Source organism: Amblyomma maculatum, chromosome 8 (genome assembly GCF_055883805.1).
Source record: "Amblyomma maculatum isolate TAMU_Amacu chromosome 8, ASM5588380v1, whole genome shotgun sequence".
NCBI classification, from domain to species: Eukaryota; Metazoa; Arthropoda; class Arachnida; order Ixodida; family Ixodidae; genus Amblyomma; species Amblyomma maculatum.
This window is the reverse complement of record NC_139351.1, coordinates 56,198,025-56,225,075: the sequence shown is the minus strand read 5'-3', so window position 1 is coordinate 56,225,075 and position 27,051 is coordinate 56,198,025. Positions and strand designations below refer to the sequence as shown.

Below are 27,051 nucleotides of genomic sequence, written 5' to 3'. Positions count from 1 at the left end.
TCATGCAACGTATGTGCTAATCATGCAACCTGAGCATCCACTGACCAGCATTTCGTCGTTGCTCAGCATTAAAGCTACCAGAGCATTAAAGCGCCAGTCTGTTCGTGTCAAATGGTTACCGGCTTATTGGGACTTCCAAGTAACTTAACTAGCCCGCTTATTTACTTTCAATTTCTTGCTGTCCCTTGCGATCTCTGCTGCATTTCTAAAAGAAAAATCTGCCCCTCACCTGCATTCCTTGCATGAAAGGAAAGAAAGCCTCGAGTATTCTATGCTTGCTGTAACAGACATTATCACCTCACCTGTACTACTCATAACGTTCTGTATTAGAAAGCAGTATTACCTTGCCTGTATTACCTGTATTACCTTGCATCACCTTCTCTGCCACTGCCGTGTATTTTGTTACTCTGGCAGTCAATGAATGGCCTGGATTGCTTTTTCAGACATCAAAGAGTCAGTAAAGTGCCTTCTACCAACATTCGCTCGCTTCCCTTTGGTTTTTATGTAATACTAAATCAACCCGAACCATGAATAAAAAAGTATACGGCGTCCCGTTCAGAATGCATGGACAAAATGATAAATTATTCAAGATGTGTAGTTATAAACCACGAATGTAAAAGCACTGAAAACATTGCACTGCATTGCATTGTGACAGCTTCACATAGCTTTCGCATTGATGGCAACAACGGAAGTGAGAAAAGAAGAAGTCTAAGAGGCCAGCTGATGAGGCATTAGAATTTGGTGAGTTACAGGAGTTGAATGTGTGAAACTTGAAGGTAAAAAGAACACAAAGTTTCTTTATTCTAGCATTATCAAATGGCGACGTGATTGCCGAGCAAAACCAAGTATGCATTCAGGCTTCTCCACAGTGCACAGAGCCGTGTAAGGGCAGCAACGATTTCATCTACAATGGCGCTACACTTCCAGTGGAGCAACGGTTGCTTGAAAGAAGAAAACCGACGACAGTCAAGGTAAAAGCTTTGATGAATCGTTGTTTGTTGGTAGAGGATGATGCACGGCAGCATGTCAGTGGAGGAAATCTGAAAATCCATCAACGATGACATCACCATAAGTTGCTGCGTATTCTTCCGGTGTAGTGAGAAGAACCCCGAACATCGTCGCAGTTTTATTCGGCAATTTCATCACCATTTTGAATGCTGGCGCAAAACTGCTCGGCGCACTTTGCCTTGGTGTTTCAAGCTTTCTACTCCCTGACTCTCATCGAATTCCCAAGAAATATTTCCGGCTTCCCTTAAGGGTGCACTGAGAACAAATTAAACTTGGTCTATGTTGAATGATTATTGCGGTCTAATGAAAAATTACCTTTGATTTATTGAAACTTAAAACAGAATTTTTGTAAGCTCACAAAGATTAAAGAACAAAATCCAAACACAGCCTACCACTGCTGTTATGTTCCAAGGTACTGCATTTTCCAAACTGCTATGTGTTCCATGATCCAGTGTTATTCTAAAGCTCCCATAGAAGCCGTAAAGGAAGACATAAAATAGTTGCCCAGTCCCACGAAGCTTAACAGGCTTAACTCTTTTCCTACCACGCTCATTGCGCACCATCAGCCTGCTAACGATAACTTCACACAAAAATTCTCGTGAGTACATCTAGTCTAGGTTGATTTTACTGACATCCTCAGTGAAGCGAGTCTGAACTGTCAAAGTCAGTTATAGGAGCAACGACAATGGCATCCAGGCTGAAATATCGACATCTGTGTGGCAGTTAGTTTCGGTTTTGTCCTTGGCCTTATTTTGCGTCTCATTATTTTTACGAAGAATATTATTCAACTTAGAAATTTCCATTTTTTTATAGATACTGCCAAATAAAGAGACAAACATTTTGTTCATTTCAGAAAAAAAATTGTTTTTTCTTTCCAAGTAGAAATGCACTTTTACGAGTTTTGTTTAATAATTTAGTAACGTCTTGTTTTTAATTTATATGACAAAAAAGTACATTTAGTTTAATTTCATACATTACGTAGGATATTAAGTGTAACAGCTTTCACACAGAAAAAAGACTGCCCAGATAAACCTACAAAAAAGGGAGACAGTCAATGGAGGGCCAATGAGAAAACATTTAGATCAGCTTTCATGACAGAACTGAAACAAATACCCGTTCTGTTCAATGCCATTTCTCTTACTCTCTTCACTTTCCAAGGCCTTTTGTCATCCTGCCCTGATAAAACAGTCTACCTTTTAACAAGCGGGTGACCTGGAAATACACTGAAACTGACTGAGATGAAACAACTGCTGCACACCGTGGTCAACATCTGGCCAGGGGCTGGGGTAGAAGTGTCCTGACCCTCCACCAGCCACGGCCGCATCCTCCTCCGTGGACGGCAGCCTCCGCAGCCGCTTGCACCGCGGCGGTGTCCCTTCGCTCGGACTGGCCGGACGTAGGAGCCCCGTCGCAACGGAAGTCGGCTGCAAAGCCGGAGTCGGATCAGGAGGCGACGCGTAGCCGTAATATGTCGGCTCCAACTTCACCGTCTGGCCCCCGTTGGATGCTTGCAGAACAGACCCTGTGCAACAAAGCAGTTTACGACAACCTGTGAACTATTTATACACCCTCGAAGCACAAAACTCAAAAACACTTGTGTGTGAAAAAAATGCAACCGTTTACTTTCAGTTTACCTTGTTTCTAAATGGCAAATCGATGCATCGGTAATAATGGACTATAAATAAATCTAGCCACCCTAAAATGGTACTGGACAAAGTAAACAAAACAGATCAGGATACTGACTACCTCAGGAAATTCAACCAATACCAATCACTGAACCGGCACCAATAACCAGTTCACTATCACAAGCACAAAGGAAGCCCTTATTTTTACATGTACATAAAAATGTGCTCAAAGACGGAACGAGAGGAGTATGTGTTGGGATTTTTCAATAGTAAACACAGCTGCAAGCATCAGCAGGTCTTAAGTAAACACTTGCTGAAGTGTTGTAGGCTGGAAACCAACTAGTCAATTTCAAGCTCTCTGCCTAAGCCTCCATCCAATTTGAACATATAAGCCCGAGTGAGTATTAGTATTTTAATCGTGCAAGTGTTTCCATCCTCTGTTGCGGCAAACTGCGAAAACACGCAAACTGCTGCTATATTAAGCAATAAGTCCCAATTCCACAAGCCTCCAGTTCGGCAATGCTATCATTTGTTATCCACAGGAGGCAGATCCGGTTGTTCAGCAAGAAGAGTGCCAGTGGACAAACATTCAACTTCAAAGCACAACATGCACCAACACATTCGCATCGAGCCGGTGTTTCCTCACATTTACGTTCGCCGACACTGCACGGAACAGATCATGCAAAGCCTCAACAAGAGTACCATGGTCAGTGCCACAGGGGAGGAAAAAAATAAACGGCAATACAGGTTCAACCTCGTGCTCAACATCATCTCGACGGCAGACAGGGTCTCGCAAGAAATAGTGACTGACCAGCCAGTTGCGGTGCAACGAACTGCCGCATCCTGTAATCGGCACACGGCAGCCCGGCCATCACCACCACACACAAAAAGAAAAAAAAAAAAAACCAAGAACAAAACAGAGTGGGGGAAAAAAAAACAAATTTCGCGACCCTCGGGCATTGAAGAGAGGTGCCATATATCCATGCGGAGGTATCGTGAGGCAAAAGGGGAGAGGGAGGGGTGTGCAGTGGGAGGGGGGGGGGGGGGGGGTTGAAATATGAGATGGGAAGGGTGAGGGGGTCAGGGGAGGGAGGATGGTCGTCCAATCGAAAGCCTTCCCTTACCACTGCTTCTGGAGCTGTCAAAGACAAAGGCCATTGTTTGTCGCTCCAGGAAATCTTCCTTCATTTCAGAGAGACACCTCGCTGCAAAGAACAATGGGCGCCCATTCGTCACTGCCCCTGGGTCGCTGCAAGCCGCAGCAAGCCGAGACGAGTCCGCACTTTGGCCACTGGCCTTGGGGAGGTCTGTGCCGTACATTCTGAATGGAATGCTGAGCAGTACAGCTAATATGCTAACGGGCCATCAAGAAAACATGGTACTGTTACGCAAGTGTATGTGGTCTGTTTTATTTAAAAGCAGGACTGGTTATGGTACAAGATGGACTGTAGACTCAAGTCTGTCACATTTACATGGCTTATTTAAAATTGTCTGTGACCCACAGCATAGTGTCACAATTCGCTGATTATTCATTTGAAACTGATGAAGGGTAGCGATTCAGACTATTTGGTCTAGATGGCTAACCATTTTAACCACACAAGATTATGTTGTTTGCAAGGCTGTGAAAATGGCACGTTGCAGATGCCACTAGCACTCTTTCACACACACACACAATAAAGGCACGACAATTTGTTAACAGCTACGACAGTATTTATGCTCATTGTAGCTCTCTGTGGTCCAGAAAAACCTGCTGCAATGAAAAGGTTTAAGTGGATTATTTTAGTGAGCACTCCGATTATTAGGTCCATGAAAACTAGGCTGTAAATAAGAGTAACTTTTGCAAAGTTCATGTAGCATACCAAACCTGTCTCTCGGACTAATCAACTTCTCCAGGTTGCATGTAGAAGTTCTGAGCCAGCATGGGTCTCGGTGCAAGCAAAGGCTAATATCACAATGAGCATGTGAATAAGACCCGAGTAAACAATAGCTGGCTCTTAAAAGCATCCCTAAGTTGGAGCATTAAGATTTGAACAAACAAATTTGAGGTTAGCACTTATCACATATCCAAATCTCGGCATAGGTCAAGGGTTTTTCATCACAGCCACTGACTCGTAGTGATTTGGCAAAAACTCCCTCGTTCCCACAAGTTTAAACAGACAATGTATACACAGCTGCACACAGCAGATCGCTGCAGTCACCGTCGGTGTGTGACCCAGTGTCGCCACGACCCAGTGTCGCCATGTGTCTTGCCGTGGGGTCGCAGGAGGTGGTAGCAACTGCTTCGCCAGATTCGAGACACAGCAACCATCATTCAGTCTAGGTGGAACAATGTAGCACCCAAAGCAAGGTGAGTAGCAAGTGACCATCAGAGATGCTGCAAGCTGAAACTTTTTCAGGACAGACGCAAGGTCTGTGATGCTTGTCACAGGCCATCACTCCGCTGACAGATGAGCCATAGCAGAACCGAAGGTGTTACAGCAAGTGCTGCTGGTGACGTAGTCACAATTATTGGCACACTTAGAGCGCCCCTAGATGCTATGGTAACCAATGTAGGTGTCACTTTGTTCTTGGCAGTGAATATTTGTGTGCTTTCACCAAGCTCCCGAGTCCATACAGGTTAAAATGGTTACGAGTGCCATGGGATCATGTGGGAGTCAATCCAGGTCTGCTATAGAGCTTTGATTTTGCTGTCAACAGGTGCGGACACGAGACGTTGTGAAACCCACTGACATCGTTTCTACAGCTGCGGCCGTGAAAATGTGCCTTTCGTATCTCGCTATCCTATCCAGCAGCAACTCCTTGCCAATGTAACGAATAAGTAGCAGATGCCGTCATCAGCACAACTTTTCTTCTTTTTATCACCACACCTTTCTCATTAAAACACCGCACAACATGAGGTCCTCGAAATATCGGAAATAAATGAAAAGAATAAAAAACAGAGCAGACAATGAATGCAGCAGAAATGCATCACCATTCTGTGTATTCTCTCCAGTATTTTTGCTCATCATAGCTCCTTTCCACTGTCCCTCAGCTGCCACCTGTTGCCCGCTTCTCCCTTGTCTTCCCCCTACCATGTTCCCTTTCCTTCCCCATCTCTTCTGACATTGGAGAGGGATTTTCTGCTTTCTTCTTCCCCCTTTCCCAAAAAGAATTTCTCCCTCCATTTTTGTCCACCATCACCTCCCACTATCTTCTTCTCCCTTACTTTCTCTCCTCTCTTCTTGAAAGTGGAAGGGGATATACCTCTTTTCACTTTGCCATGTGAGGCTTCAGATGTGAAGCGGAACAAATGTTTTCAGGCCTCTCTAATGCTAGCGCATTAAAAAATATCGGGGATACTTAAGCTTCCCCTTTAAGGGTATGACGCGACAATGTAGGCTACCAGCCCACAATAAAGTCTTACTCTAACCAAGTCGGATGATTCTGATATCACCCCTCGAAGTAGAGGCCTCGGTTGGCAGCTCCTGCCAAGCATAACCTCAGGCAAACCCTACATCCAGTTAGTGCTCGGCCATGTCCGCTACCAGCTACCGTTTGCTAGAGCTGTGCTCACAAGTTTTTGAGTACAATGCCTACGACAACACCGATGATGGATTTTATGGTGAACAAGGCCTTTAGCGCTATCCTGTTAATATGCCGCCTACAACATGGTAGTACCAAGAACTCTTAAAGTAGGTGTGTTGAAGGTGGAAGAGCACTTAAACCTAGCCGGTCCACTTCCGCATATTCTTGCATCAGAATGGTGGCGACCAGAGCCAAGCTGTTGTGACATCTTGTTTTAGTATTGTATGGAAGTCAACATAAAAGGATTTGCAGGCTTCGCTGATTTCCTGGCTAATAAAGCCACCAGGTGAAGTAGCAGTATCACAAAGAAAGATATCTAGGCCTTCGGGCTTCTGGAACAGTTCTGCAGCGATGCAGTGTTCATGGGCATGGCATGGACCATGCATTATTTTCATTTCTCACCACAACCAGAATCAAAAGTGCTGGCTTTGAAAGATTATCTCGGCACTATACTGACGATGTGCTGGAGAGAGCTACTGCCCAATGGGCACTGAAACTACCTTGGATATCCTGCGGACGTTTAGGACATCAAGAGGATGTCCAAGGGAGTTTCAATGCCAGTAGGGTACAGTTTGTTGCAAAGATCCATTGTGCTTTGCAGCTAGTGTTCTGCTGCTCACGCTTAGTTAGAATCAGCAACAAGCCGGTATTTCTGTGCATTTGAAACAGGCGCAAAGCATTTTTTTTGTACAGTTGCCAAGAGAAGTATGAATCAAACAGCTGGCACTGTTTGGTGTTTCAAGGGATATATAAATATGAATGAATTGGCTAAAATGCGCACTTCATCCGAAATGGCCGTCATTCAGCATGCTATCGTGTGTGGGACCTGCACTCCTGGCATTCAAAATAAAGCCTCCCCATTGCACCAATATTGAAGATGGCACATAAATTCATTTAGCTGAAGCCACAAGTGACAAAGGTGAAACTGATTGGTTATAGAGCAATCATGAAGCCTCAAAGACACATTGTAGTGAAGCTCCTTGGGTGAATTTCAACCACCTGAAATTCTGCAGTGAAGTCTCACTTCAAGCGCATTTTAACAGTGACAGCTCTTAAATGGCAGGCATTCTTGTTTTGCAGCAGCGTCAACATAGACCAAAGGGAAAATGCAAGCCAGTGGAGTGAGTCCTCTGTGAGCAGCAAAGTGAATGACATATTCATCGTCATAAGAGCAGTCCATGGACCTCATTCTAAAAAGGTGACCAGTTTCTGAGGAAGGGTGAAAAGTTTGGCAAGTGGGCAACTATTCATTGAGGATGGGCGAAAACAGATGTATGAAAGGAAGGCCGCGCATCTTTTGAAGTCTCAATTCCTGAGCGTCTGAAATAAATATGCGGCCACCGTCCCGCAAGGTCACAGAACAAGACAAACGCCATTGCCACCGAGCCACCAGAAATGAATGCTAAGATATTATGCACAAAAAACATGCATGCCTAGCAAAACCACAGCTCAAACCTTGGCAGATTGGACCAACCTGTTAGTTGTGGGAGATTTGTGGATGCTATCAGAGCATGCACCTGACTGATAGAGTCAAATCTCGATATAATGAATCCCACGGGACCACAAAAATCGTTATTTTGAAATATTGTTGTAATGAAAAATCTGCGATTATAAGCCAGTGGTCAAACCTAGATATGCAAATGACGTACCTTGGCAGTGGGTCCGTGTGTAGACATGCAAAACCTCAAATGAAAATGTTGTACTAACTTCAAAGCTGATTTATTGGAAAAAATCAATTATTTTCTTCTGCCGCGTGCAGCAAACACGACCGCGCACTACATTAAACCACTACAGCACATACACCTTCCACTTTGCAGAACACCTCGTCGCATGCGTGATTGCAGCAAACGATGAAAGTACAGACTTTGTCCATGTGCAAAAAAAAAAAAAAAAAAACATAAGAGTTCGATATGACCTCATCTTTAATGCTCCCTGAAGTTTGAAAATCTTGTCTCGGTCTTTCAAAATGATTGCGGCGGTCGATGGGGCAATGCTACTTGTCTGTAGAGGCCGAATCGCTTTTTCCCCACGTCGACTTCTTCCAGTGAAAGCGGCTGCGTTCATATCTTCTTGGCACTTTGCTGGCTAATATCATCGCTCTCGCACAAACTTCGCAATAAGATAATCCACGGCATAAAAAAAAAAAACTTCCAGCACGCTCGAACGCACAAACAACCAACCCGCGTACGACACACAAGAAAAGAACGCAGGCGGCTAGGCCTGCTGGCTATTGCATAATAAACCATAGCTTCGTGGTGGCGCTAGGTGCTGGTACTAGACGTGCTGATGATGATAGCTACAGCCTACGGACCATGCACACAGAAACGGCGATTTCTGTTTCATGCGAGAGTTGCAAGCTGCAGCACTGTTAATTTTAGCTGAATTCGTAATACTGATGTTCCAAAATTATAGAAGAAATAAAATATATCCGTTATTCTGAAATATACGTTATTTCGAAATTTGTAATTCTGAAATAGTTTTACATTGAAAACATAGCAAATCTGCCGGGGAATCTTAAAAACTCTTTAATGTGGTGTTTATAGTAACGAGATTTCAGTGTAATTTTGTGTGAAGATGACACTGATAAAATTATGGAGGCTAGTCTATGGTTACTGGCTGGAAGAGGACGGTGGTGTGGTTTAGCCTCACTAGACCACACACCTCTACTTTGCTTTAAGTTCTGATGCAGGCCTGTCTCGTGTTATCTCACAAGCTGGCATGACTGCAATGGCAAATGACCAGTAAACAAATTTAGAACTCAGTACACCTAATTTATCTGTAGATGTGGTAAGCAGAGCACAGGATGTAATAACCATTCACGTTTTGGCTCCTTCTGCAGTCCCATTCACGTAAGCAATGTGGAGATTACGTTACAGGCCTGCCTGCGATGCCAAATTTTCAAATAATAAAAAGATTGTTTTTAACTTGCTTTGTTAAAGATTTTGTAGGGAAATTTTTTGTTGTCATGATTAACTATTCCCAGACAACCCCCCCTCCTTCACAGGCCACCGATTGCATATTATTGGTGGCGGTTCTGCACGCACTCTTGAACATGGTGAAGCACTTAGCCCCTTCCAGAAGGTAGCTTGATATCAGCAGTTTTGGTTACCGTGTAGCTCAGTTGTTTTAGCCTAAATAATTATTCACAGCTTGACGGCCTTGCAATGTCAACAAGAATGTTGTCGAGCTCACCTCACGACATGCTAGGAATTTGCCGTCAGTCACGTGGTCCCACTTTTATTGAGGATTTGTGATGACAGCAGGGGCGAACAGTTCGAAGACTTCACGAGCCCCGACAATGATTCAGGAGATAATCAGACTTGGGCTTCAACTAGCCGCTCAAAGTAAGGATATTTTCAAATTTCAGCTCACACCTTAGTAGTTAAGCCCGGCTCACTCTAGCGGGAAACGTCCCGCAGTGGCGCAACGTTCATGGCGCCGCAGCGTCGCAGCTCCTTGGAAGGACGCTCACACTACGCCCGTTTTCCCGCTGTGTTTGTCATGGAATGTAGAGGCGAAGGCGAGTGGAGCGAGAAAGAGGTGACAAGAGAGAAGAGAAAGCACGCGCTTTTCTCGTGCACAAGTGAGCGGGCTACTCAAGCGGCACCAGCGATGCTCCCGTCGCCCGCGCAGCTGCCGCCGCGAGTCACTGAATTTGGACTGACGTCACGGTCTGCGCTCCGCTCCGATTGGCTACTCCATTCTGCGGGACGGGAAAAATAGCTCCCGACCCCATCGCTCCGTGGAACGTCAAACAAGTCAGCCTGCAGGAAAAAAAACAGCTTCTGCTGGAAGCGGCGTGCGGAGAACGTCCAGCGTTGCGCGTTTTCCCGCTAGTGTGAGCGTGCCTTTATGCATACGCTGTGTATTTTCGCTTTTATCGCTCTTTCTAAAGGTATCAACAACAGAAAGCTCGGGTTTATGTGGTGACTTTCCCAGAATGTTGACTGCTTGTGAAGCTCATTTAGCCATATTATCAAACTGGGTTTCACTACCTGGATTTAACTCTTTCCCTACCGCGCCCATTGAGCATTGTTAGCCTGCTAATGATGACCTCATGCGTTGATTTTAAACCCTTCCACATTGCTCCCTGACATGCTATATCATCTAGCATGTAGCCGGATAGCTGAAGCTTCGATTTCATTGCTGTTTACATTATTTCCCATGAGGTGGCTATTTTTGAACTTGCTCCGAACATGCGGCAGCGTTGCAATCGCATGCAAAAATGACAGCGTCCGCGTCCACGACGCGTGCTTCGAAATGTTGCAAATCGCACAACTCTGCACTGTGTACAATTGATATTATCGATGACCCAAGCAGCAGCAACTTTGAAGACGCTGCTGTATAATCAGAATTCAGTCCCAATCCTGATGACGTAAGAAACGATCCCGGAACACCGGCAGCCACACTCCAGTTAGTTTCATTTTCTTTGTTGGCCTGCTTTGCATGTGTCTGGAACTGCTCTGGATGTTTTGTTTGTGTTGTTTGTGTCAGTTATCTCATTCCCAGGGAGTCGAACCTCATTTAGGCATGGTAACGTGCCTCCTGCACAACAAAACGTGGCCTTCTGCCTAAGAAGGGAACCAGGCATCCATTTCGACAAGGCGCTTGCATCAAGAATGCTATTCAATACTGAATTTTAATTTTTCTTCACAGGGAGTGGCCAATAAAATGCTGTGCATTTTGTATATCTCGAAAAAATTTTAAAAGTTTTGTCAATTCATTTACAAGTGCATTTCTTCAAGTTCAACTTTTTTTTCTAAAATCTTGTTTTTGGGAAGTAAAATTGTGTGTTACAAGCCACAACTTCATATTCAAAGTTGTATGCCTAAAAAGTGAGTGTATTTAGCATTCTTTTCGTGTATTGCATAAAATTTTAGACATGATAGGTTTTGCAGAAAAAAAAATCTGCTGAAACCTACAAAAAACGGCCATTTTGCCCACGGTAGGAAAAGGGTGAAGGGAAGAGCTCCAACCACTGTGAGAACAGATAAAAAAACTAACGGACAGATGTTCCAAGTTTTCACACAAAAAGAGGCAATGTAACACAGTTTGGACAACCTGAATAACATTCATGATGTTCATGTCTTTTGAACATCACCTAAACAGCTACATTCAAATTTGTGCTATAGCAGCATCGTGCAAATATTCTTCTTTATAGAAAGAATTTCCCAAGACCCCTTAGAGTCGCCTGTTCTTTTTTTCGGTCTAGAAACAGCTACCCCATCCCTTGACCATTCTTCACAATTACTTCATTAACATGAAGATGCCTATGTGCGGTCAGCAACACATTTTCGTGCCAGCCCATTTGCAACAGCTTGGCCATAGAAATGCCCTTCTGTATTATTAATATTATTATTCTTTTTGAGTGGCCACAGAAAAATGAGTAGAAGGATGCTTTCAGTTTAGGTATACAATATATTCGGTATGCCTCTAGTAGTCTCCACCGTGCTCATTCATTTCATTAATTAATTTAGTATGCCTAGCTTGTTTAATTTTGCTGCTCTGTCTATCTGCTACCATGTTTTCACCACGCAAACAATGGACTCAGTTGTTATTTACGAATAATCTTATTCAAACAAATACACACAAAACCAGTAAAACAAAATGTAATCACCAGGTCAATTTTTCTAAATTTTGATTTACTAGCCCCTAGCCTCACTTCAGAAGGGGTTACTGCAAGGGGGTTAAAAGCCATGCACGTCTGCACAAAAACTAAATGCATTTCTGGAGGTAACCATCTGTAATAAACCCGCATTATAATTCGTACCTGCTATCGTTGCACATTTTCTCTAAAAATACTGCCATATTCACGAACACAAGTTCACTCAAACTTCTACTCCAGGCAGCCCACAAGGTCTCAGCAACCACCACTCGAGTCGCTCCTCCAGCAGCGGAGAAAACTCGCGTTTTTTAGAGAATCTCAAGTCGGCAATAACGCTACCAGGGACGTTCCTCGACTGCCACTCCACTGGGAAACAAGGCGGACATCACATCATTTGCTCGCTGTGTGGACTTCATTCTACCGGTGTACAAAGCTTTTCACGAACGTGGATATGAGGATGGACCGAACCTTTCTCTAAAGCAATGGTTGAGTGACAGCGGCCCAGAACTTCTGGCACGTTATCGTTTTAAGGGTGTGGCTGTGGCTAGCCTCCTGCAGCTCACACTGATCACGGATAAATGTGATCAGCCACCAACACCAGTGCTGTAGTTCATCATTGCATTACGCTTCTTCTGCGGCGAGGGCACATTTCAAGCTGTCACCAGATGGCTGAATATTTGAAGCCTACCGAGTGCAGAGTTGAGGCATGCATTTGAAGGCTAATGATGAGCTTTCCTGTGACCGGACTCGAGCGACGTGCTCCATCCATGGCTCGCACTGTGCAGTCGCTTCCGCAGATGGCAGCGAACTTGTGGCAGAACAGTGTGTTGCATACAGTAAGTTGGGAGGCACCGGAGGCACAGTGGAGATGTGCGGACTGTGCGGACTGTGCTGCACCCCACGTATGGCTTGCTCATTGCCCAAGGCTACGCATGTCTTCGGATATGCGGCGCCCGAGGCTACGCATGTCTTCGGATATGCAGCGCTGTTGAGAGAGCGCGCTGGTTCGCTCGTTCTACGGAAGGATATTCGCAGTCAGCGAAGGGCAGTGCTTTGCAAGCACGTCTTCAATTAAGGTGGCCAACTTGTTTGGAGACCACAGGCGGCATTTGCTTCTGGAGAGTCGAATCCAGTGTGCATGCATTGCAACACGCTGCGAAGCAGTATGTATGTTTTCGCCGCTCGCCCCCGAGCCCTCCGAAGGCAAAGGGCGAGCATAACAGATTTCATAAACCCAAGAATTCACACCACTTTTCAAAGCCTACATCATGTTCTATGTAAACGCTGCATCATCAGCGGTGACCGTTTCCAGACTTCAAAGCGTTTTCAGTCATTTTTCTCAGCAACCTTATTTAATGCAGCCTGCGAAACAAGTTTTACTATGCTGTAAACGTCGAGGTTGCTTGCAAAGGCTGTTTTGAAGATTCGACACGAAAAACAGTGTGTTACATGCTGCAGTCCGGAGTTTTCGGAAAAAATTTTGTCCTTAATCTCGTCTTCATACGCCTTTTGCGCTGCTTAGAGTGGAGGAGGTGCTCTTGAGGAGGCCTTGTCAAAGGAAACGCCGATGGGCTTTCATGAATCCAAACCGGCACTAGAGTGAAGGAGCAGTTGTTTTCTCCACTCTAGGGAGTTGAGTTGGAACACCAAGTCGAGGCGCATTTGTGAACACAGGTGATAAACTTTGAACTGCACAACCCAAAACTATGAACTGATATATTTCCCATACCATTCTACAAAGCTAACTTTATATTCATGAAAAAATAATCCTGTCCTCAACCACACACAATGGCATGCACACCCATGGTCAGGAGTGTTCTGGCTACGTGATTTGCTTCCCAACTGTGAAGTGTTGTGGGGCACTCATTACACCGTCTCTACGGGGTGAAATGGCTAGCGGAGAGAAAGCTTTCATCCTCAACGAAAATATTTCCTTTTAGTCTTTGGAGGGCCCTGTAATCACTCCGAAACAGGACTCAAAAGCAAACCCTCCTTTGTGAAGACTTTCGATTGAAGCTGTGCACATAAAGAAGCAAGCAACATCATAAATTAGCCAGACTACTCAACCTCTCCCAAACACTATTCTCCACCCTGTCTATGGAGTACTTAGTTGTACCTCAGGTGGCTGAAAGCTGAAACTGGCCCAAAAAGCCTCTCTTAAGCTGCAACAGCCATGTCCTTAACCCTTTGACGGCTCTTGCCATCTACAGTGGCAGATTACCATCGCACACGATTTTTGCCATAAGGAAATACCAAATAAACTTGCGTATAATATGAGGTGTTTTTCCCAATGTTATCATGCCAGATTCCCACCTCATATTATGTGTGGATCCGAACAAATTTCAGCCTATATTAGCAGTTCCAGTCTCTTTTCCCATTTTTTCCCCACCTGTATTCATTTTGTTCATTTAAAATCAGCAATTCAGAAAAATAACTGCATAGGAAAGTTTTCTCAAACAAGTTGATCATCAAACAGCTTTAAGGCAGGTGGCTTGAATGTACAGTAGAATATCGGTTATACGAAGACAGTTCATACGAAATCCAGGATCATATAAATTCACGAAGTTCCAAGGCAGGAGTGTATTGTACGATGGATGTTCTAACACACTTCCATGCCAATATGGATGACACAAACGCACTAACCACAACCGCTGCCTTGGACACTATGCACTGCCCTCACATTGTCGACTCTGCAATCACTAACTGCACTGTATGCCCTGCGAGCAGTTTGTGGCAGCGTGTCGCCCACACGCTGCTGCCGTCTACATGTCGCAGAAAATTCGCGGCAAAGTGCGTTCCACAAATCAACGCCATCGCGATTTCCAGTCGTGCTATGTCCAATGAGCGGTTGGCGGCCGCGTACATGGCCGGCGCGCGCGGCCTGCACTTCGCTGATTCTTCGATCCCTAGCCACGCTGTAACCACTGTGACCAATTTACGGCAGCCTGCATGTTGATGACACCGCGATCGCCATTCAGGCTGAGCACTGAGAATACACTGCAAGCAGTTTGTGGCAACGAGTATCCCGCATATCACCGATGTTGCGGTCTCCTGTCATGCTGTACGCACAACCAGAAGCTCACAAAGGCACGCAGCCCACACATCGGCAAATGTCGTCGAGTCCCGAGCTGTGGCTGCTTGGCCTTAACAGATCTGCTTGAGTGCCTTTTCCATACTTCTGCACACTGGTTTTTGTTTGTGACCCCATGGAATTTCCATCTTCGAGGTTCTACTGCAACACGAGAAGTACCATGCATGTAAATTTGTCTGCTAACACATAGCGACTGGGATTGATGTTTCCACAAGTAATCAAAGCATTCTTTGCCTTTGGAATCAAAAGAAAGATGTTCAGTTCTGACGGGAATGTGTATCTGTTGACAACCAAACATATCCAGAACTATAACAGGATAGCTGACTTTGTTCACAAAATGACAAATGTCAGTGTGTGTAATGACAAACTATTACTGATACATATTTGTAATTTTTGATGTCAGAATCTGTGTGGGGGCAGGGACCCCTGTAAGGTTTTCACATAGCCTTTAGTCCCTGCCTCCTCTCGCTTATACGAGGAATCAACAAACCAAGTCCAATTCCAAACAGCTTAGCAGAATGCCTTTGGATGACAACTCAAGTAGGTCAGTGGCTGACATCACAGCCAAGCACTTACAGGGTGTCAAGGCCTGAAACTGAGGTTTTGGTGATGCAGAGGAATGTGAAGTTTGATTTAAGAATAGATTTTTTCAACATCCATTTTGCTGATTGAACTATGTCCAAACCGAAATAGACCAAAAAATGTAAATGAGGTGAGCGTGAATAAATGAGATTCAACGGCCATGCTTGCAAGCTTGCTGCGGTGAGGCAGGCCATGACAGGCCACCCCCCCCACCCCCCCACACACACAAACTCACACACTGGAAAATGTTTCCCTCCTAGACCCAGTAAGCATATAAGTGGCAAAAAATGTAAGCTTTCATCAAGATCCAGCCTGCCAGTTCTCTACGAACACCACTGATCGAACTTCAAGGTATGGAGAAAAAACTATGAAGCAAGACATAAAGCGCTCGTTCACTCGGCAGGAAATGCTTTGCAGGCTGACAAGCGGGTAAATACCTCCGGCAATCACTAAAGCGTGACTCCTCCTGCCGTGATATGCGAAGCTGGCAGCATGATTCCATTTTCCCAACAGTGCAGTGCCACAGATGGATGGATGAATGTGAGGAGAGTCCATTTTGAAGCAAAACGATGGCAGGCACTAGCATGCTCGTTTTATTTTTTCCTGGACATTTCTCCAATTTAACTGACCAAGTTGCAGGTGCCTTAAAGTTTGTTATTTTCTTTAAATACAAACTGTACTGTCATTCATCCTAGATTGATGCTGAATCCTGAGCATGCACATTTCCCCCACTACACACTGCTGTGAAGCCACCAAACTTGAAATTACTTTTTAGTAATGCCTACTGCCGACACATTCCCACTACCTTACTGCAATCCTACGACCCTCCCGTATGATGACTATGCCAATGTTGAGGACTGGGCAGATCCTGCCACGTTCTAGTAAAATATGTTCAGTTGTTCTAGAAACTGCTCACTTATGACCCTGTTGTTCCACTGCAGCTTCCGAATAAGCAGAATCACCCAAAGGCAAATAGAATAAATCTGATGAAAACAAATAAGACAAAAAAACAGCAACTGATTTAGCTAAGTTTACCGAATCAGGAGTATGTGCGCAAGCATATGACGTTCCATTTCGCTTTCGGATTGAGGCTAGGTTTTTAAGAAAAAGCTTCAGGCAAAGATTGCACAAACTGGTGACTGGGTATCTGAAGTGTAGCGCAGTATGAAATTCTGGGACCACTTAACTTCCATACCTTAAGAGGGCAATGTTACAGCAGTGTGTTTGGATCCACTGCGAATATATGGAAGTTCTAACAACAGCATGCAATGCGCAGCACGGGACTGTGGCAGTGAAAGACATGGGCTGATTGGATGTGGCAATACCTATGACAGGTTCCCTATTCACTTCCTAAGAGAAATTCCTGGGTTCGAATCTGCTCTAACGGATTTTTTTTTTTTCCAGGAAGGTCAGAGGTTGTCACCTCTTACATACCTCTTGGTTTTTCCCATTTACCTTATGAAGTAGCGCTCTCTCCCTAAAATTGAAAGCACCCAATCTCGAAGTTTCGGTGGCAAAATGCAAAGTGCAAGACGAGTTTAAATTTTTTACTCAATTTTCCTTATCTTTCTACACCGATTAGCAGCGTGCAAACTATTCATCATTTTCATCGGGAATGCGTTATCTTGAAAGTTCTATTCTGAGATGCCTTTGAGCCAGAATTTCCATTTCAATTGCAGTGAAATGATATGGAAGGCAAAATCGGAAATTGGGACACTGCACTGTTGGGAGAATGGAGTCATGCGTCGGCTGGGGGGACGTAGCGGATCTCACCTTTAGAGAGCCGGTAGAGTTCGGCCGATGTGAACACGCCTGTTGCCAAAATGCTGCTCGCATCCCCTGCAAAAATAAAGCGCCGCAATTCGTTTTATCCCTGACACATTCTCTGGCAGTGATTTCCAAGCAATATTAGAGCATTTTCAAGGCAGATGTAAGTATATCAATGAAACCAATATCAGTCAAGCCTTAAAGCTATAATTATAGCAATGGTAAAGCACAGATCAGTGCACAATTCTAGCACTGCAGTCAACCTGGTCCAACGAGCTCCCAATTATAATGCACACATGTTCTTGTGCATGAAAATAAAAACAAAAAACACAAAATTTGCACAAAAGCCTGTAACAATGCTGATCTCTGCATTAGTCTCAATTGTCCTCACCTAGCTTGAAAGTCCTTAACATCTATGCATAACATGTTGCTCTCCATGGCAGCACAGCGAAAAGAATTCAAAACGCTGCAGCCATTTTTGCTCTTGCAATGATGTGCAATGTGCAGGCAATGAATGATGATCTGAGAAATAAGCAAGCACCCCAGTAGTGCAGTTGGTCTACAGTGCATGATCCCAGACAATTGTCCTGGAATGTATTTAGGATGGTTCTACAGGGAAAGTACACAGGACGTCCGATGGAGATCCTCCTTTGGAGGTTAGAATATATCCCAGAGGGGCATTCACAGGGACATCCCGTAGATTACTCAGTTAGGATGAGGGGACTTCAACGGGACATCCCTGGGAGTTGGCTTGTTGTCTGGGGTGACACCAACAAAATGTCAACAGCCAATAAAAAAATGCTGAATTTGCATCTCATAACTGCAGTAATAAATCTGAAGCTATTACCTTTCATGGGTATCGTTTCGTACCCAACAGCACTACTCATGTTGTTTAGAGGCCCAATTTTCGTAACGAAAAGTACAAGTTCGAAGCACTAAATATGAAAAACCTTGCCACAAACCCATTTACTTGGTCATATGAACTGCCACAAAGGCTTCAAACAAAAAATGACCCGAGCACGCTAAAAACATGAGAAGGGAGCCTGTCATGACTGCTCAGAAGTGTATGTTCGGTTGAACTGTTGAAAGAGGACCCTCCAAAGCTGATAAATTGGCCACGCTGTTTGCAATGAGATTATTCTGCATAATGTAAGAAACCTCTGGTGCATTCCAATGCTGCATCTAAATGCATAAGCAGTATCCACTGGCAGTGCGGTTAAAATAGCCTAGAACATGAGCGGTTTACTGAATTTGTTTTCTAAACATGCCAATGTGGCTCAGTCATGATGATGTCGGCCATGACTGACTTCAGCAGGGTATGAACAGTGCAATATCTTCATGATGCGCTTAGCGCCAATGGCCCCACAAAATTATATCATCGCCCCCAATGTCACTTTACCAGCCATGCTACTTTACATCAACCTGAGCTAGAGAAAAATCGTGAGTTCCAGAAGCAAAGCAATGCGTCACAACAAGAAAACAAATGCCCAACCGATGACCATGAATGCTGTTTAGTGTTTCAGTCCGATACAGTTAAACCTAATCTCCACGTAACAAGTTCCTCGATATTATGTACGTTTTCAATTGCTGCAGGTGTCGCTTCCAATGTTGCTGCCAGTGCCCAATCAAATATTACCACCCTTTAACATTCACAGCATCACCAAACGCAACACGAAAGCTCACGGCCACATGGCATTTTTTAACACCTCTTTACATTTTCTTTGCAATGCAAAAAAAGAAAAAAAAACATTGATTTAAAACGCACATCAGAATAAATAATGGTGAATCGACATCTTTTGGAATCCTCAACAATTTGGGACTGCAATTTCCACTAGAAGGTTCATTTGAAAAATTTAATTATTGCATTGAACAAAATTAAATACACCCTGAAAGTGAACAAATTTGCTGCACGAACATGTAAAGCTCCAGAATATTTTTAACCCTTGATTAAAGTTAGCTCGGATGCCCAGTAAAGCACACGCTTGCCTTGTAACAAACTGGTCTTCTAAGAAGGGTGCCACTCTTCCTCTCTGAGACACAATTAGGCGACCTCAAGTCAGTACTAAAACAAATGATACTTTATTTTTTTAAATGTCCTGTTTTGGTAGAGGCAATGTTCTCATGCAGTATAGTAGTACCCCTTTATAAGAAAGTCACTCTGACTGGCAAAAATCTTTACTATATCAGGTATTGGGGTTGACAAGGCCCAAGCTGGTGTGGTAATTAAATGGCTACCTACTGAATGCGGCTTGTTGCTTTATGAAAAAAGACACCCTAAAATACCTTCTACCCCCCTCTTATTGTCTCTTTGTGCAATTTTCCTTTTTTCAGTCATAAGATTTTTTTTTTTTCACATCTTGTGGGAGTGCTTAAAATTACAGGCAATATGGCTACAAATACAACTGAACTGGATTTCCATTTCTGTATTTTAAGAGCTGGGAGATGAGAAATGCAGCGACAGTCAAGCACTACAAAACCGCACACACCATGCTCGCATTCTTGCCACCCCGCCTCGTGCTGGAAATGTTTGCCAATTTCTTCCCCTTCCCTATTTCTTGCTACACTTTTACTCTTTTACTTTCTGAACAGACCGCTTCACCTTCTTTTAGTACTTGTAGTCAACTTTACTTTATTTTTTCCCCACGAGCTGCATGCTTTGCCTCATGGTTCCAAGGACTGTGTAAAGTTGGCTTCTTCTCAGTGCAGTTGAGCATGGTGGTAAAGCCATCAAAGAAAACAGTGTGTTGTTACATTTTTGTTTTCATAAAGAGAAATTTGCTTCGCAATCCGAGGTAACACGTATGCGGCGATGTGAATTCGTGGGAAGTATGCCGCTGCGGCCAGACGCACTTTACTATAACAGGATTTTGCAAAAAAATCATTTACTATACAGGGGGGAAAATGTACAGTCTTCTATTAAAGATGGACTGGGACTTCAGATTCACTTCACTATACCCGAGTTTTTACTACTGGGCGCAAGTGCCACCAATGGAGCGAACGGTGCTAGCATTGACTTAGGGGAGCAAGTGGGATCACGTGACTCCTCCTACTGCAGCTGGAGAAGACGCTCGATTGAATTTGTGTTTTAAAAGCTAATACTAGTCGCATTCATTTCTGTAGTTTCGGTTGATATAAAGTGCCAGCCTTGCACTATTTAATTTTGTATCGTTACTAAGGCTGCTGAAGTTTATTTAAGCTGTTGCTACGGTCCATTACTGCTCTGTACCCAGACGTATGCGAGGGAACCTGGCACAAGCTCCCATTGCTACCCAAAACATAAGTTCACAAAACCTTCCTTAATTAAAATTTAAATGGGCAAATCAGCGAGTCATCATTCTCATGATGTCCATAGCAGACATTTCAGTGAGCAAGATTTCGTCCATAGAGCTGGAGCTAAAAGTTTGTTTAGCGGCAGAAGAAACGAAGCGTGCGTTTTAATTTGCGTGTATCACTTGTGAAACTAATGATACTATTGCTGGAAGGATGGAGCAGTACCCTCCCAACCAAAGGAGGGATCGTGTGAAGACTAGAAGGTTTCAAATTACTTTAAATGAACACATTGACATGGGCTTTTCACTGAAGTGAACTAGCAGATTCTGCCGTCTCGGGCAGCGGTATGCATGGTGAGTTGCCACAGGCAGCGTCGCCAGTACCTGAGTAATTTCAAATGACAGAGGCTGTGAATAAACTAAAGATAGCACATTGCATGCATGTTTGATGTGCTGATCGAGATATGCGTGAAAACAAAACAGAAAACTACTGTGCGCGGGGAAAACAAATATCCGCTCTAGCCAAGAATGCCAATGGCGGTAGTCAGTGCGCAAGAATTCACTGCGTGGAACGCAAGTCTTCACACTTGCTAAAAAATTTATCCATGTCATCTCCACAGTCAAACTTGTCTGCTCTACTACATTCAAGGAAGTAGGCGAAAGGTGCTGCTTCCGCCGGCGCTGTGCGAAGGCACTCAGAATCTGTCAGGCTCCTTACAGTTCTCTGCTCTTGCAGAAGAATCCCATTACTTGTGCACTGACTGTTTACATCTGACTGATTGTGTGGTAGCTTCAGTTGTATCTTGTTTTTTTCATAACAGCAGAAATTCTGCAGCTGGTGCGCGTCATCGTAGCAGTAAAGCTCACCAACTTTGATAACTCTAATTCAGTGAAGTGCATTACTGTCGAATGAGTGGGTCTCATACCTCAAAATAAGCCTATACAGGCCTAGACCGAAGTGTATATTAAATAAATAAATGAACATAATGCTAACACGCAACTGAACTGCCTAGAAAATCATCTTACAGCAGCAGTTCAATGTGTGTTATCCCACTTCGTCATGCGGGAGCGTCCGAGAGGTGTCGTAACGGCATGTCCTCGCGCCCAATATCCGAGCTTACTATAATGGGGTTCTACAATGGGCCTATGAGATTGTATACAATAAAAAATATTGTCCTTCACAATGCACATGCGCCAAGCATTATTTAAAATCTAGTCTTTAACATACACATGCGCTATGTACATCATGCCCCAAGTTTAGCACGCTTGAGCTATGCGTATGCTAAAATAGAATTTTTAACCCCATGGCGTACTTCGAAGCAGAACCGCCCATTTCAGAGTGAATTTGCCATTGTTATCGAATTTTTCAATACATTCCCTAGTCACAGATAGGGTACAAAGCTTTTGCTTTCTTTCATCTCGCGTAGAGCAAGATGAATATGTTACAAATCTGTTTCATTTTTGCTTTACTTTTTAATAACAATTCTGCTGCTTCTTCTAGGCCTGAAAAGAGTTGGCTGATTAAAAAAAAAATGGTTCCCATTTCTAAATCGAAAAGGCACTGCTAGGCTCAAGTTAACATTGCACTTCATTTGCATACTCCGAATTAAAGGTGCAGATGTGACAGTGTCAACGTCCCACGAAATCCTGCATTTAGTGCACGCATGTACGCACAGACTATTCTAAAACTGCCTAATGTTGCTTTAGTGTTCCCTTATGATGCAGAGATAAGTTCAATTTATACCCGCTTCCAACCATATCTTATCTAAATCATATCTAAACATATCTAAACAATATAGATAAGCAATTTCACCTTACCCTCTAAACACACACATGCTCAAAAAAATTTCCATGATTGAAAATGTGGCTCTAAATACTGAACATCAAAAATACACATCTCTTCCATGCAGCAAGCTCACAAAATGATGGTACCATTGCTGGTACCAATTTTGAGATACATCTATTTTTTGAGTCTCAATGAAAAAACAGACTTTAGTAGGCACATGTCTACAGTGTTAGAAGAATTCAAAGCTAATATATGGGGTTTACAGTTCACCACTGAGGTACCGGTTGATAACCGGATATAATTCTTAGATTTGTGTTTGACTGAAGCGAAGGAACACATGTGTTGGTATTACGCACCACGGGCCAATAAACCGCTGCTGAACTATAAGTAGCATCATTCTAAGGTAGTGAAATGTGGAATTGTTGTTTCATCCTTGTCATCTGCGTTGTCAAAATCCTGTCACCATGCTATAAAACAAAGCTTCGATAATCAGGCTAAGAGACTTAAGAAAGTAGGTTATCCAGCTGAGCTTATCAATTTGGGTTGGTTGCAATAAAATGATTAAAAACCTGAAATCGCCAGCAGTGCTGCTGCCTTCACAGAAAGAACAGAAACAAAAAAAGTTTGCAGTCCTTCACAAAGTACATCGCCTTTCTCATAGTCTTAAAAATGTGGCACATAGGTATGAAGTTGATGTTTTTTCCGCCCCTAATAAGCTCAATAGAATTTGCTCAGTGGTAGAAAATAAGTCCCACAATCCTAATAAATCTGTAGCGTCTTGTGAAGTTAAGCACGATAAGAGATTTGTGCCGTGCTCCAAAGGGGTAGTTTATAAAATCCCCCTGTCCCGTAGTCAGATATACATTGGGTAAACGGGACGATGTATTAACACAAGACTGGGAGAACATCTCAACTCATTAGAATCTAATCGCTCCACTAACCTAGTTGATTCTTGCCGAGAGTGTCAATCCTGTTTTCCGTCCTTGCATTTTACTGACATTTTGTACAAACACCTTGGCCAGTTCACCAGGGAAATCAGCGAGGCGTATAATATGGCAAAGAAACCAAGATTGTGTGTCAGCAAGCCATCCCTGCTTCTGCGTGACTGTGAGGTTGCATATCTAGATATCACATAGTAGCACGTGCGTTCTGGTTTTTGTGTTTTATTGTCTTCTGTTTCCTTATATAAACGTGTTTCCTGTGATTAAACTTTAGTTGAGAGTCTGCGCTTGTTCCTGTGTATTCTTTCTTTCGTCCGCGTTTGTTCGCGCTGATTTTTGGAAACTGTATCACCAACTCGCCCGCTTAGCTATCCTGCTTAGTTTTAAGCACATACTTGCAGTTTAGGTCTTCAAACAATAACCAATGCTTCCCAAATTCTGAGCAAAGTGAACATGACCAGTCCGTGCATACAGTGCCCAACTAGGTAATACCTTTCAATAGATACTAAAACATCAGTTAGTCATTCCCATACTTTGGCGACGAGAAAAAAATGGGGGGAGAGAGGTTGATGCTGCAAAAGAGAAGTGACATCCACTCACCAGCATCATCATCTTTTTCGCTGTCACAGACACCGTCCCGTAGGCCACTCAAGGCTTCTGCAAGGAAAAAGAAGCAACGGTTTTGCTATAGCAGTCTATCAGTGAGCTAACCATTCCACATTTTTTTTATTATCACAGGCAATAGAGAAAGGGACCAATGTCCTCGAAGTCAGAGCTACAGTGTTTATAAGGTGCTATAACCATGATTCCCAACACCAAACAACTGTCAACAGTAAGTCCTTGTTTTTTGGAGTTTTCCTTCATCACATGTTTATCACACGATCTGAACCAAGCGTCTTTACAGAGTGTAGAGTAAAGTTTTTATAAGTAAGTGCCTGTTACAAAAATTCTCATAGCAGTAAAAAGCAAAAAGAATGTTGGAGGCACACTTATGCTCCACCTTTACGAGTATCATATGTCAGAGTTAATAGAGCCTGCCCATGGCTACTCTTGCACTCTGTAACTAACTTCTTCCTCAATTTTGTAAATTGCACTTCTATTATCTCAATCACACTGTTTACCACACCGTTGTAAGCTACCGTATAATGTGCAAGACTATCCGACACAAAGACAGATAGTAAAGCAGTAGAGACACCAAAACTTTTAATGCATTATTTTTTTTTTTCCTTTAGAATAATAGCGCATAAGTCGATAATCTGTCGAACCACGATGCAGAGTTCAATTACAGTAACTAAATAATTTTTAACTCAATTTTTTTTTCCATGCAGTTTTGGCTTTGGCCTAGACTGCCAAAAGATTGATGTGATGTCGTAGACATACTGAAGCCGTGTAATGTGCAGAGAAACTGCGGTATTCATCATCGCTTTGTTCACTTTAATTTGCACATTGCATTGTGCAGCTCTGCCCAAAAGTTAAGATTAAGATTTAAAATCGCAATAATTGAATAAGAAATGATATATATATCGGCTTTTATTATCACTTGGCACCCAGTGGGTTTGATCTCCCTCACCATCTCTTCATGGAGAAGAAACCTGAGTTGGCAGTTCCTGCCAATGTGACCATGTGACTTCCTACAGATAGACGTCCAATCTGTGCCAAGCCATGTCACCTTCCAACGGCCCTTACCTTGGAGGTAAGTTCCAAGGTAAGTTAATTCATACAGCATAGTCTAAGAGAGGCTTCCTATCTGTGCCCATCGTGCCAATTTGGCAGCATACATTATATGACCTGTAAACTGAAGTAAGCCAGTTCAAATCAAATCTAACTTAAAATCTAAACCAAGCTAACCATGCTAGTGCACAATAATTTGCGATTAGTGGCAAGCTAAACTGATTATCATTTTTTCACTCACAATTCCAACGCCAAAATCACAGAAGAATGAGGTCTTTAACGAAAAAAGCAAATATTATGAGCATATTTCCGAGGAAAACAACAGCACACGGCTTAGTAGACCTGGCACCGAGTAGCTGCGATAGACTATGATCACATTTTATTGTAAAAAGAGACCACTCTCACCAAAGGCGGAGCTTATGCCATCTAGAGAAGGCCCAAAAAATGAAACACAGGTTCCACTGTAACTGGTCGAATCCACAAGCAAAACCGCGCATGCCAAGACGAAACATTTAGCGATAAAGACAGGGGCTAGGCAACACCGTTATTCACTTCGAAACGGTACAAGCTGTTTTTGATGTGGGCGGCACGAGTTTGAATGCAGTGGAAAGTGAATATTTAAATAAAATTTTCTCAGCCATAGAGGTTTTTATTGCTGCAAGACAACTGCTGACATACCCAGAAAGAGCCAGAGAACAAACTGTTTCAGAGAACAATAATCAGGTCAAGTCGTAAATATGTAGACAGAGCTAAACATGGTAGTGTCGTTTAACAAAGCAGTGTTGCGTTTTCCTAATGAAAAAAAAAAAAAGAAAAGAAAAACTAATTTTTTTTTTGCTGCCAAACAAATGCCAACACGATTGCAAGAGCACTAATAGCCCAATAATTACAGAGAATAAAAAAAATTGGCTGGATTTGCCTTCTACCTCCTTTCACAGAACATTTCAAGTAGTGTACTATAGCCAAATCTCGTTACTACGAACACCACATTAACGAATTTTTAAAAAACCCCAGCAGGTTTCTTATATCTTCAATGTAAAAATATTTCAGAATTATGAATTTCAATATAGCGCATATTTGAGGATAATGCACGCATTTCATTTTTTCATCTATATTCTAGGAACATCAGTAATACGAATCTGGATAAAGTTAACAGCGTCGCAATGGTTGCGTGGAGCAGGAACCACCGTTTCTGGGTGTATGGTCCATGGGCAGTAGCTATCATCATCAGCATATCTAGTGCCAGCTCCTAGCGGCTTTGGTTCATTATGCAGTAGCCAGCAGGCCTAGCCATCCTGCATCTTTTTCCCCGTGTTGTGCATTGTTTGTAAGCATGGTTCGTCGGTCGATTTGCCGTGCCATTCGCACGTGCAGTTTTTTTCTGTCACGAATTATCTTATTGCGAAGTTTGTGCAGATCTGATAACTGCAGCAAGAGAAGGTGCCCAACGTAATCAATATAGAAAAAAAAAAAGCGAATTGGCCTCTGCAGACAGCTAGCATTGAACCATCGACTGCCGCGATCATCTTGGAAGACCAAGAAAAGATTTTAAAACTTCAGGGTGCACTGAAGATAAGATCATATCGAACTCTGATGTTTTTTTTTGAGCATGGACAGAGTTCGTAGTTTCATCGCTCGGTGCAATCATGCACTCGATGAGGTATTGCGCAAAGTGGAAGGTGTATGTGATGTAGCGGTGTAACATAGTGCGTGGTCGTGTTTGCTGCACGCGACAGAAGAAAATATTTGGTTTCTTCAAATAAATCAGCTTTGGAGTTAGTGCAACATTTTCATTCGAGGCTATGCTTGTCTACACAGATGCCCACTGGCAAGGTATGCAATTTTCGTACCTAGGTTTGACTACTGGCTTATAATTGCAGATTTTTTATTACGATATTTTAAAATAACGAACAATTTTTTGAGGTCCTGCAGGATTTGTCACATCGAGATTTCACTGTAGTACATTACTAAACTCCTCAAGAAAAGATGTATGTAGAGAATAGGCTTAGAAGTAAAGCTCCCTGGCTTTGTATATGTTTGCAGTTTAGCTCTAGCACAATATCAAAGCAGCCGTTCTCATTTGGCACATATAAAGTAACGCGCCAATTATCAATAATTGCATGCAAATCGAAGGAAAGCCTA

General features: G+C 43.2%; 1 protein-coding gene across 3 annotated transcripts in view; it reads right to left on the bottom strand.

Moving 5' to 3' along the window:
- The window catches only part of NfI (Nuclear factor I), an 83,405-nt gene that overhangs the window by 38,453 nt on the left and 17,901 nt on the right, over window positions 1-27,051 (bottom strand). For 2 of the 3 annotated variants that reach the window (XM_084576287.1, XM_084576286.1), the window contains exons 6-9: window positions 23,839-23,895; window positions 17,249-17,314; window positions 3,758-3,838; window positions 2,267-2,530 (exon numbers count right to left, since the gene is read on the bottom strand). In XM_084576287.1, coding sequence (XP_084432413.1) covers window positions 2,267-2,530; window positions 3,758-3,838; window positions 17,249-17,314; window positions 23,839-23,895 — 468 coding nt within the window. The remainder of the gene's footprint in view (window positions 1-2,266; window positions 2,531-3,757; window positions 3,839-17,248; window positions 17,315-23,838; window positions 23,896-27,051) is intronic. The other variant, XM_084576288.1, reaches the window with a different exon arrangement.